Source organism: Eimeria mitis, genomic scaffold, assembly GCF_000499745.2.
Source record: "Eimeria mitis Houghton genomic scaffold, Emh_scaff406, whole genome shotgun sequence".
Lineage (NCBI taxonomy): Eukaryota > Apicomplexa > Conoidasida > Eucoccidiorida > Eimeriidae > Eimeria > Eimeria mitis.
The window spans coordinates 1-12,585 of NW_013572392.1; the positions used below are offsets into that span (position 1 = coordinate 1).

Consider the following 12,585-nt stretch of genomic DNA (forward strand, 5'->3'; position numbering starts at 1 on the left):
ATATATATATATATATATATATATATTACCTGAGCTCCTCTGAGCATTTGTTTTGCTTCTGCTACTTGAGCCTGAAGGCGTTGATTGTCTTCCTCAAGGTATTCATTGTTTGCTACTGTTAAATAAAGAGCGGCTGTAGACGCGCTGAGGTCCCCCTTGGTTGTTGCCAGGGCCTCTGTTGTCCGCTGCAGCGCCGCTTTCTTCTCCTCTAGCTGCTCCTGAGCAGCAGCAAGCTCACGTGAGTGCTCCTGAAGCAAATAGAACCACAAGCAGCAAAAGCAGAAATAGCAGCAGCTGCAGCAACGCAGCTGTAGCAGCAGCAGCAACGGCAATACATGTGCGCTGAAGCTAATACTGTGGGGATTTGGAGTAGCTTCCAGCAGCAGCAGCAGCAGCAGCAGCAACTGCAGCGTTGCAGCTGCTGCGCTCGTGGTCAGCTCTTAAATCTAATCAAGGGCAGCAAACCCGCAGCACCCCCCTCCCCATTCTGTTGCTGCTGTGTACCTGCATCTTCTGCTGCGTCGCTGCATCTTTCTCCTCCATTTCTTTGCGAATCTGATCGAGCTCTGTTCTAAGCGATTCGTTAGACTCCCGCAGCGCCTCCAGCTCAGCCAGAGTAGACCCCAGCTTCGCCTGCACCTCCACCAGTCTGTACACCCCACGCATATCAAACCCGAACCACACAGCGTACACTTCTCATGTAACAGCAGCAGGAGCTGGAGCTGCAGCAGCAACAGCAGCAGTCGTGTGCAGAATAGCAGAGGCGGTATTGAGCACAACTGCAGCAGGGGCTACTGCTGGTGGCTGTACCCACGAAGTGAGCTGGAGCTGCTTTCCCTTGGGGGCCCCGTAGGAATCCCTGCTGCTGCGTCTCCTGCTAACGCAGCAGCAGCACCAGCACTTCTTTGGAGTATATGGAGACCAAAGAATGCAAATGATGCTAGGAAAATAAAACATATAGAAAGGGAACAGATGCATACCTGCGCGTTACACTGGGTAGCTTGCTGAGCTGCAGCTCAGTAGCCAAGGAGAGGCCGGGCTCCGAGGAGGGGAATTGAGGCGTCGCGAGGAGATTCTTGACAGAAGTTCTCCTGGGGCTGGATGCGGAGCTGAACATGTGTACGAAGGATCCTCTTGGTGTTGCCTGCCTGCTGGCAGTGTCTGCTGCTCTCAGTGAATCTAGAGCAGCAGGGAATGGCTGGGTGGTTAGAGTTGCATTGATGGATTCAAGTAGGCGATCTTTTTTGCTTAGATCTCTTTTTAAAGATTTTATCTCTTCTTCTTTCTCCTTCAATGTCATCAACTCCTGCGCCAACTCCGACAACTTCTCAGAATCTTGCGCACTCACCTGCAGCGTCAGCTTCTTTATCAACTCCTGCAAAGAGGCGCATTCAACGCTCAGCTTCTGCTTCTCTTCTTCCAGCTTCGCCAGGTCTTTCTGGTTATCCTGTAGATATAGTAAACACATAAGTAACCAAGAAAAAACAAAGATATTATGCATGTAACTGAGTGCACGCATCCACACAAACATGCAACTGTTCCCCTCGCACGAAACACCCGAACACTAACATATCACAACACCCACTCCGCATAGCTAGGGGCAAGCAGGGTGCTGTTGATAGTGCTGTTGCTGCTACTCTTGCTGCTTCTGCTGCTGCTGTTTCTGCTGTTGCTGCTGTTGCTGCAACCCTGTTCACCTGGTATGCCTTGATGCGCGTCTCAAGGGTACTCAGCTGCCGAGTAAGTTCCCGGCCCTCCGTCTCTAAATAGGCGATGCGATCTGTCATCTCTTTCAACTCTTGCACCTGAACACGCAATCTCAATCATTATAATATTATTTCAGAAATCACCACTTTTACTAAACAGCCTGCAGCGGACACCCCAATTGCGTCTATTGTTCACTCTCCTCTTCTCTGTTCAATATGATCGGCTACAGACTAAATATATGCGCATGCACACACACATTCATATGCCCTATATATATGATACATATATATATATATATATATATATATATATATATATATATATATATATATATATATATATATATNATATATATATATATATATATATATACATGCATTTGTGCACAGCTACAGAACTGGTGAATCTGTTAACCTGATCGTCATTAGTCTCCACGGCATCTTGCAGTTTCTTTCTCAAGGAGATGACGTCTTGTTTTAGGTGAACATTCTGCGCAACACAACAGCATGCATCATCACCTCGTGTATTAATTTCATATGGTGCAGCCTACGGCAACCACTGACACCAACTAACAACAGCTGCTGTTTATCTCATACTAATTCAAATGTACGTCTGAAAGCCACATCATCTACAGGCAGCACTGCCTTCGTTTCAAGTCTACACGCTGAATGCAGCAGCAACAAGGAAGAAAACAAAACCAAGTAGCAACTCAGGTCTACACTCGGTCAGCTACAAGAGTCAGTCATACACGCACGAAGACAAGGACAGAGCGTGTAAGGATTGCAGAAGAAATACCCCCCCCACCCCCCTCGCCATTCCCCCCTCCCTTCCCCCCGCCCGCGAACAACACCCCCGCACCCCAACATGCTGTCTGCGTATACAGGGGAGGGAGAGAATCTGAACGGACCTGTTCTTTCAGCTTTCCGACTAATTCATCGAAGTCGTTCTGCAGACAGTCGAGAATTTTGTCAAACAATTGGCCCAATATCTGAGGCCGCAGACTCGCGTAGTCTTCAGTTTTCATGTTCTCTAAACTAACAGAAGGCGCCGCAGCATCCCATTGTGGATCTGCGGAGACCAGCAACAGCAGAAGCAGCAGGATATCGCAATGGCTGCATGCACTTGTACGACATGTTTGCAAGCAGTTACCGTATGCACTATCTCTCCTGCTTCACTAGTGTGCTGTTGTGAGGCTTCTAGAGACGCCCAGAGACAGTGCGTTCATCGTTTAAAGCGTAAAGGGGTTATTGTTATAACCCCGTTAGAGTAACAAAGAAATCACCTTCCCAGTCAACATCGGGGGGCCCGAAGCTCTTTTCAGTCAGGTAGTCGAGGTAGTCACTTTGCTGCGAGCAGATACAGCACAGACAGGCACAGGAGGATCAAGAAACAGCACACGAACGCCAGCAGCACGTGCTCACAACACACACTGACATACACAGACTCCTGCTGCAGCAGCAACTACACTCAGGAGAGGTGTGCCAGTATACCCACTGCGACCGGGGCCAAGCATCCGTATAGAAGGTGCAGAGCAGCATATTTGTTTGAAATTACGTCAATGGTTATTAATTGTGTTTGGTGCATAGATATATTCCGCTCACCGCCTCACACTCAGAATCCCGTGAGCTGCGTTTGTCTGTGCTCTGCCTGCTCTCAAAGATTTTCATCATCCCCCTGCTGACAACGCAGTCCTTCAGGTCATCATCGAGGCCTGTAGCAGCAGCGGCAACGCACGCAGGAGCAACAGCACACCACACAGCACGAATAGTACAAGTCCCCACAGCTGTGAGCAACAACAGAGAACGGCGGAAAAGCGAAAGCGAACTCTGACTGAGGAATCCCTTCAAAGAAACACAAAATGCAGCAGCAGCAGCATCACTCTGACGTACGCGAAATAGATACAGTTTTGCTTGTGGGTTCTGACAAGCTGGGAAAGGAATTTCGTAGCCTCGTCCGCCTCCTGAAGAGGAGCGTCTGAGCGCGGTTGACTGTTTTGCGCCGCTCCTGGGCATGCGCCACCACATCCGATGGCTTCGGGCCTGCAAGGCGAAATCACCAAAGACAGAATATTGAGCAGAGAGCTGCAGCACAAGGGGAGCCGGAAAGCTAGGGGCGGAGAAACACCCGCTGCTCGGGAATCCCCTTCGATAGAGGCTACAAAGATGCGCCTGAAGTCCCCACCAAGACAGAACCAACGCCTGCTATGCTGATATGCAAGAATACAAGCGTTTGGTGGCTGCACTATTGTGCAAATTGGAAAAAAAGGGAGGTAGACAGACAGGGGTGCTAGGGTCTGCGTGCTGTTTACCGTCATTGGCGTTGCCGAAGCCAAATATACCTTCTGAACGCGTAGACCGCTTGGAAAGAGTGCGTCCTGAACGCAGCACGCGTTGCGACTGCACAGGCGTCTCGAGTTGCACGGCCTGCGCGAGATTTTTCTTGTAGCGGTCGAGGAGGTCTAAGATGGTGGTGAGTTTGGCGAAGTTCTCGGCATCCATTCTTGCCGATTTCAAGCGTTTCCCCTGAAGCGTCTTCAGAGGAAACTACAGGAGAAGCGGCAAGGACGGGGTGTACAGAAGAAGCCGGCTTTGAAGCATCCTAAGAAGCTGCCTCTGTACAGGCAAGGGTCCAGATGAGGGGCGAGAGGCCTGGGACCTTCGACAACGCGATCTACGCGTCCGCAAAGACATTCAGAGCCTGATCCGCCTATATGTATTCACTGCCCAACAGACACTGCAAAAAAAGCCGCACGGTTTCCTCCTTCGATCGACGAAGGCGCAACGCAGACACACGGGAGGGCTGTCGGCATACGAGAGATGGGGGGCCCCTGGCAGTGAGGAGGGAACAGGTGAAGGTGATGAGGCTCTGGTGAACGTGAAGTATTCAAAGGGGAAATCAGTTCAGGGGGAGAAAGCTGCACAAGCATTCGCCTGCAGTCAAGTGTGCGCGTTTCTACGCAGGCAGCCACTGCCTCGAGTCGACGACGAGGTGGGGCTTCCAGCGAGTGATTCGGGGAATTAATAAAAAAATGAAGAGGAAATAACAAAATCTGAAGATTTCAGGGGGGAAATCACGCGGTAAGGAAGCAAGCTCATCAACTCCCGCCGACAAGCACCGTCAGCCGAATCGGCGAGCAAGATGAAAAGCAACTGCGGCGGCCAGTGTTCTCGCTTAAAGGAAACGGATTAGTGAATAAAGTACTTTTGAAACAGCATTTTATTCAAATTGCAACGCATTGCCATCTCTAAAACCTAAACCCAACAGTTATGCACGGATACCGAACGAGTGGTCCACGAGCCAGCCGGTGTGGTCAAGACGCTAATGGGGGAAAGACAGTGTACAGGAGGCTTTTACTGAATCTTTCAGCTGTAAGCTTCCGCATACACCTGAAAATGAAGTTACGAGCATCAACTCAAACCCACTCATACCCCTTTAACCCGATCAGCAGCAACTCAACTCACTGAGGCAGGCCTTACGGCCGACTCCTTGGGGCCCACCATTATCCTCTCAGCTCCCATGAACATACATGCAAACTTTATGAATTTTGCGCCGCGTTATTCTTTTCTGTTAATCAAAACAAATAAACCTTATAGTAGCATTTCAACCCACAAACTTGCTGCTCTCTGTACAAGATGAATATAGCTGCATGCTTCCCTATCAGCCGCATTACATCATCGACAGATGTTCATCGGCATAAAGTACATTAGCACAATCTAATGTTCAGATAACATATTAAGACAACCAGTTATTTCTGAGATCATTTAATTATTATTCAGGCTCAACCATGCCACAAGTTTGATTGCTCCATGCTCGCGTTCTGCGACGGCTGTTGCGTCCGAGATGCAGAACTATACTGAGAGATTTTTTAAACAATTTCATCATGTGAGCCTCATGAAAGTGAAACAAGTAAAGAGAATAAGTGCTGCTCGTGAGCAGCTGCTCTTCACTGTGAGGTTCACTCACCCGTGGGCTCTATCGACTCCTCGGGGGCTACGATGCAAGCCGTTGCAAAGGGGAAAGCTTGCAGCTTCCGCCGTCTGAGGAGGTATGAGACCAACAGAAGGCATTCTCGCGGCTCCTCTGTTGTAATACAGAACCACTGTGAAACTCACTAGAGTCAAATAAAGCATGAAACAATAGCTAATGGCATCCCCTGCACACTCTAGCCGCCCTGGTCGCACCTGCACAGTGGCTTGCTGGGGCTCGCGCAAAAAGGATGCAGCAGTTGATGCGTTTCACAACTCTTTGCTGCAGCTCCTGCTGCAATGCCATTCCACAAGCAAGCGCACCCAGACCCCTTTTGAAGGCAAACATCAACGCTATGAATACACCTGCCAGATACTTCGTTAGCCAGCCTGCAAGCCATTAGAAATGCATATAACACCACCTCTATACAGACAATGCTGTACCGTGCGTGACTGCTACTTTGGCCGTTACATAAATACGTGTGGGACTCTATGCTGGTCCTGTGCAGTCTACTTCCTTGACTTCTGCTGGCGAGCCAAGCGATGAAGACAGTGCAGTTTAGTGTAATGCCAGCATACTCATGCAGACTTCACACCTCTGAAGCGAAGGTCAAGAGGGGGCAGGGCCACTTGTAGCTGATTGCTTCCTCCTGCCTAGAAAGTCACCTATCTACTGGGTTGCATATCTCGAGCCAACCGGTTTTTCATTTACTAAGCAAGTGTCCTGCAGCGTCGATACATATCCTCCTATTAACATGAACTGCAGTGCACTGGCATACTGCATTCATCTGCTCAGCAGCTGTCGTAATCCTCCACAAATAGGTGAAGGTTTTACTTTCTTCTGTTTATATCATCATCGATATAAAGCTGACCGGATTCAGGACGCATACAGCTCTGTATCAAACCCCAGTTGGTTTCACAAGTCCTCTAAACTACATTTACACCGTAAACCCTAAGCTCCAGGAGCGGCGAGCTGTCAAACCCTAAACCCTAACACTTTGCTATCGGTGTTTTTCCCCTGGCTGCAGCAGTCGCTGGGGCGGGGAAGCAAAAGCTAAACTGCAAGCAAAGCGTATGATGATGCGGTGTTCGGCTGTATCTAATGAATGCAAAGGCTTATTGAGGCAATTCTACCACTGAGACACACAAAGGAGAGCTGCACAGGCGAATCGTGCTTAAGAAAAGCTGAAAGCCAAAAAGAAATTTCATCATTGCAAACAGTCACAGGTATATCGCCAAGACCGTGTTGTGGTTCCTTCGGAGCAGCGCATGTATGAATGCGCCCAGCTGATGAAGGAATGTATTTTTATTCTGAGGTGTACATAGACAGAAACAGCAACTCAAAATTCAAAACACCTGACTGCCCGCTGCGCCTGTTGTACGCTTAACAAAGAAACACAGGAGGGTCGGGCTGCTGCTGCTGCTGCTGCTGCTGCCGCGATGCTGCTCTGAAGGAAGCAGCTGCCTCAGCAGGCGCAACGAAGTTCAACGGAGTCAAAACAAAGTACAAACTGCCACGGGTACTCGAGCATCTACTGATGCTTCTGGGGTATTTCCCCTCTGCCTAGACGAGCTAGCGAGCCTGAGACCAACTCAGCTAGCCAGCATCCTGCCCAGCTAGCCACCACCACGGCCAGCTAGCAAAGCAGCAACGACGGATCCTTTCGGTCTGCAGCAAGCGCCGCCTCCTCTGATTCTTTCAGCTTGGAGTCGAGAAGCTTTCTCAGCGCCGAAGGACTGCAGCACCGCAGGCAGCACACAGCATCAGCTGCAAGCTTGTTGCATGTGTGCTGCACTGTATGAACAAGTTATCATAATAAATCAATTCATGAATTTATTAGTGTCTTAATTCATCAATTAATTTATTAATTGGTGGATGGGGATTACTCGGCTGAGAGGTCGAGGCTAACGACGTTCGCGCGGAGTTGAATGCTGCAGATACAACGCAGGATTTCTCTGTAACAGCGAATAAAAAAAAAAAAAAAAAAAAAAAAAAAAAAAAAAAAAAAAAAAAAAAAAANAAAAAAAAAAACAAAAACGCAAACAAACAGAACAGAGGGTATAGCCTCACGAGCCAGGACAAAGACCCTCCAAATACAAAACCGCTCTCTCCACAGCAGGCAGAGGCAATGGGTTCCGCAGCTTCGACACAAACAAATCCGTCAGCACCCGCACGTCAATCCGCTGCAGCATAAACACACCCCGCAACACCCACTCATAACCCTGTCCTGCTGCAGCTAGCTACAGCCGGTTGCAGCTAGCTGCAGCTGCAAGGAGAGCTAGCTGCAGCATCTCAGCTACCTTGCTGCAGCACTTCCGGTAGCTATCTGTGGCTCTTCAGGGGCGTAGCTGCAGCTACTCAACTAGCCAGGTGTACGGCTAGCTGACTAGCTAGCCAGAGGCAAAGGCTACGTAGTAACAGCAATATTTCTGCAACTCACAGAACGGCGGTCGTGATAGACGCATGCGTCGAGGATGCACTGCAGCACAATCTGCGCCTCCTTTGTTTGCTGCACCTTCCTGAGAAAACAGAGAGAAGACAGCCGCTGCCAGCTGGTTAGTGAGGCCTGCTGTGGGGGCAGAGAGAGGCCGCAGGAGCAACTGCAGCAGCAGCAGCAACAGTTGCAGCGGCAACAGGAGCAGCAACTGTAGCAGCAGCAGCAACAGTTGCAGCAGCAACAGCAGCAGCAGCAACAACCTACTCATACAGCTCTCGCCGAATCTGCTGCGCTGCTTCGCGCTGCAGTCGAGCGGCCATCCTTTCTTCCGTCTGCAGCGGCAACCCGCAAAACAACAGCAGCAAAAGCCCCTCAAACTCTTTTTGTTAGCTTTTGCTGCTGCAGCAGCTGCAGCAGCAGCTGCTGCTGGAGTGGCTGCTGCAGCAACTATTTCAGCTTCCCATACCTTGCGGCGCAGCCGTTCGGACACCGGGCTCCTGAGACAGCCGCACACAGACGAGACACGAGAGGGTTTTCCTGGGCCCCATCAGCTAATGTTAGCTTTCTCTCTTGCATGCACAGGGTCTACGTGCGTTGCTTGAGCTGCTGCTGCCGCTGCTGCAGCCAGAACACCCCAGGTTAGCTCGCCCGCAGAGCAGCAGCAGACTGCAACTGTGTGCGCATCGCAGCTACGTGTGCCCTTCCTTGTGTTCAACTTGTATGGGGAATCGCTGGCTAGCTAGCTGGCTAGCTAGCTAGCCAGCTAGCTAGCTACGTGGCTAGCTAGCTAGCTAGCTAGCTAGCTAGCTAGCTAGCTAGTTAGCTGACAATCTAGTTGGCTAACTGACTAGCTAGCTGGCTGGTCGGGTACCTGGTGGGGCTGGTGCTGTTCGAGGTGGAGCGTCTCTCAGCCGGCGGACTGGGGCTGCGGCTGCCGATGGGGGAAGAAGATAACAGAGAAGAGCGCCGCGTAGGCTGCCGCGAGCGACAGAGAGGAGACAGCAGCAGAGGAGACGCAGACTGCACTAAGGAAACATCTCCTGCAGCTGCACTCGCATCCGAGGTGCACGTACTAACTGAAGAGATGCCCCCCCCACTGCTCCCTGCTGCTGCAGCAGGCGTTGTGCTGCTGCTGCTGCTGATACCCTTGGCCTCCAGCTGCTGCTGCTGCTGCTGCTGCTGCTGTTGTTGCTGTCTCAGACAGCGAATAGGGCTTCCACCGATGTGGCCAATCAGCGCGTCGCCCTTGAAAGCTGTTGGCGGCTGCTGCGGCTGCAGCTCCACCTGCTGCTGCCGCTGCAGCTCAGGAGCAGCAGCAGACGGCGGGGACGGGGTGCTGTCAACCCTGAAGCCAGGGACCCAGCTCCCATGCTGCATAATCAGTTGCCTGCTGCGCCGCAGCAGAGGGATTTGCTGCTTCTGTTGCTGTTGCTGCTGTTGCTGCTGCTGCTGCTGCTGCTGCTGCTGCAGTTGTAGACAGAAGTTCTGCCACTGCAATGTATACGAAATGAGGCGCCGCCGCAGCTGCTGCTGCCGCTGCTCCCCGTCGCTCGCGCGGGCAACCAGGGGCAGCCCATCCTTTAGCTCTACGATCTGTATATCATATTGCATCTGCTGCTGTTGCTGCTGCCGCAGCGGACTCAAGGATCCTCCTGTTGCTGCTGCTGCTGCAGCTAGCTTGGCGCTGCTCACTCTCCGGGACTTCCACTGCAGCAGCTGCGGCAGCAGCCACACCAACCGCCCAACATCCTTAATCAAATCATTTCGTATTTTGTTGCTGCCGCTGAGGCCACTGCCTGGCTCGCCACTGCTGCCGTTGGTGGTGGTGGTGGTGGTGGTGCTGCTGCTGCTGCTGTTGCTGTTGCTGCTGCTATCCACGCGCAGGGGAGGCTCTGAAGCGCTGCGGTGATGCGTCAGCGCCAGCTTTGTATACGCCGGCAGAATGCTAGAAAACAGCAGCAGCGGCTCCCCGCGGTCGTGTAGACGGTCAAAAAGGATCCGCAGCCTGCAGCAGCAGCAGCAGCAGCAGCAGCAACGACAGCAGCAACAGCAGTAGCAGCAGGAGTATAAGGGGAGGACACAGCAGCGCGAAACAGGCAACGAAGGATTAAGCACTGAGTAATAGCAGTAGCAGCAGCAGCCGCTGAGAGCAGCAGAGTGAGCAGCAACACCAACGGCAGCAGCAGCAGCAGCAGCAGNGCAGCAGCAGCAGCAGCAGCAGTGAAGCCACTCACAGCCCGTAGAGACGACATAAGCGTTCGAGCTGCCTGTTGAGCTGAACAGCAGCAAGAGGGGCTTCTTCTGCTGCACATGTGTCTAGCGAGCTGCAGCAGAATGTCTCGCTGCGCTGCTGCTGCTCCGCAAACAGCTGCTGCATCGAAGCTATCTCTTGTGGTGTTAGGGTTAGCTCACAGCCTGCTGCAGCTTGCTGCTGTTGCTGCTGCTGCTGCTGCTGATCTGGTTGCTGTTGTTGCTGCTGCTGCTGCTGCAGTGCCTGGCCCCCATCAAAGGAAAATTGAGGCTTCTTTCTTGGGGGGGTTAGTCTATAGGGAGACAGCGCTTCCTCGTCAAATGCTACTGTCCCTCTGCTGCTGCTGCTGCTGCTGTTGCTGCTGCTGCTGCTGCTGCTGCCGTGGTGGTGGTAGGGAGAGGCGCGTCGTCTGCTGCTGACGGGTGATACCTTCTGATCCAGGAAGTCCTCGCCAGCTTTTGCAGCAGCAGCAGGAGGCCGTCGAGTTGCTGAGGGCGTGCCTGCTGCTGCAGAGACTGCATCGCTTGCTGCTGCAGCAGCAGCAGCAGCAGCAGCGGGGGGAGGCCTCCGGCGTCGGCTGGTACTGAATGGAGACGCAGGATCGTCAAGGAAAGAAGGCCGCTGCTGCAGCCGTCTACTTGCTGCAGCTTCTGCTCCCTGGGGGCTAGCAGGGGCAGCAGCAGCAGCAGCTGCTGCTGCTGCTGCAGTGGTAAGGAAAGAACGAGCATCGAGAGCCAACGCGGGAGAAGCAGCAGCACCGCCGCGGGCTTGAGGCAGCGCGGCCCCGGGTTGCTCAGAGCTCTGCAGCTGAGGACCAGCAGCAGCAGCAGCAGCAGCNTGTAGGCGTACAGGGGACTGCAGCATCTTGCTGTTTGATGCTATATCCGCATCCGCTGCTGCTGCTGCTGTTGCTGCTGCTGCTGCTGTGGGTGTCCCAGCTGCAGCAGCACGAACAGCAGCAACAGGAGAACCCCTGCTGTCGTCATCCAGGGAGGTCTGCAGCCGCCGCTTCAGCGGAGAAGACAAGGGGCTCCTCGTACGGATATAATTGGTGCGCGAGTGTACTGCTGCTGCTGTTGCTACTACTGCTGTTGCTGCTGTTGTTGTTGCTGTTGCTGCTGCTGCTGCTGCTGGTTTAGAAGCCCAGAGAAGGCCCGCAGAGAGGCCCTCCAGCCGGCGCGCCTTTATCTTCGGCGGTGAGGAGCAGCAGGGGCCCCCCACCTCCTCTGCAGCAGATCCCCCATGTATGGAGGGCAGTCGGCGCTTCGCTGCTTCCCGCCAGGCAGGCTGCAGCGGCAGCGCCATCGCTACTTGTGCGGCTGCTGCTTCTGCCGCTGCTGCTGCTGCTGCTGTTCCTGCTGTTGCTCCTGCTGCTGCTGCTGTTGCTGCGGATGCTGCTGCTGCTGTCGCCGATGCTCATGTGGTGCCCTCTAGGGCTCTGTTATAAAGACTCTACAGCTTATAGAGAAGGCGCAGAGGGGCCTCGTTCGAGGGAAGTCTACCGACTAAGACAACAATGAAGAGAGCCAAGGGGGGTGGGTGGGGGGTGTTGTTATTTGCGGTCAGGGTTTGTTTTTCTTTTTTGGGTTGGAGTGTACAGCCACTAAGAAAAACGCTGCCTTTTAAAAGAAAAAATAAATAAATCAAAACAAAGAACAAAGGCAATATTTTCCTATAAGGTCACAGAGGGGGCCCAACACAACCCCGACCGACCGCCGCCCCCAGCAACGTTGCATGCATCGTTGCTGAGAGCAGCGGCTGCAGCAGCAGTTTATGAATAAATTTTAGGCGAAATAGAAATAAAGAGAGAGAATAAGATGCTAAAGACCTACACAAATGATCCTAGACACCTGACGCTACGCTGCACTACATACACAGTGCCCGCGCCGGTCTCGGTGCTTGCTACGAATACATACACAAAGGCAAACATAAGAAAGCATCCAAATGCAAATTAAAAAACAAAACACAACATTACTTGTTGCTAGATACACTCGCGTCACCCTCACTTCCCCTTGGCGCACGCAGCAGATCACCTACTGTAACATGTACTAACCTGAACCAAGCAGAGAAACACACACATGTTTGTCCTTCACAGGTAGCCCGCAAGCGAGTACAAGTGCTCCACAAGCGTCTACAGGAGTAATACATGCAGTAGAAGAAGTTTAGTTGAAGGTTTCTTGTGCTCGTGTGTGAGGCTGGCTCGCATCGTCAGCTGCAGCGTGGT

General features: G+C 52.3%; 2 protein-coding genes across 2 annotated transcripts; both read right to left on the reverse strand.

The window, feature by feature from the left end:
• Nucleotides 1-450: 450 nt before the first annotated feature.
• On the reverse strand, nt 451-4,205 carry EMH_0011200 (uncharacterized protein; the record flags this gene model as incomplete). The annotated part of the gene is made up of 9 exons (XM_013499170.1): nt 451-649; nt 981-1,447; nt 1,698-1,805; nt 2,122-2,196; nt 2,615-2,775; nt 2,990-3,053; nt 3,309-3,418; nt 3,597-3,746; nt 4,016-4,205. 9 exons carry the CDS (start codon nt 4,203-4,205, stop codon nt 451-453), a joined length of 1,524 nt encoding a protein of 507 aa, XP_013354624.1.
• A 3,104-nt stretch (nt 4,206-7,309) lies between these two features.
• Nucleotides 7,310-11,666, reverse strand: EMH_0011210 (uncharacterized protein; the record flags this gene model as incomplete). Its single annotated transcript, XM_013499171.1, is given in 8 exon segments — nt 7,310-7,409; nt 7,744-7,856; nt 8,114-8,192; nt 8,381-8,442; nt 8,577-8,607; nt 8,982-10,115; nt 10,345-11,196; nt 11,200-11,666. Coding segments are annotated over 8 exon segments (2,838 nt in total).
• Between the last annotated feature and the right edge of the window lie 919 nt (nt 11,667-12,585).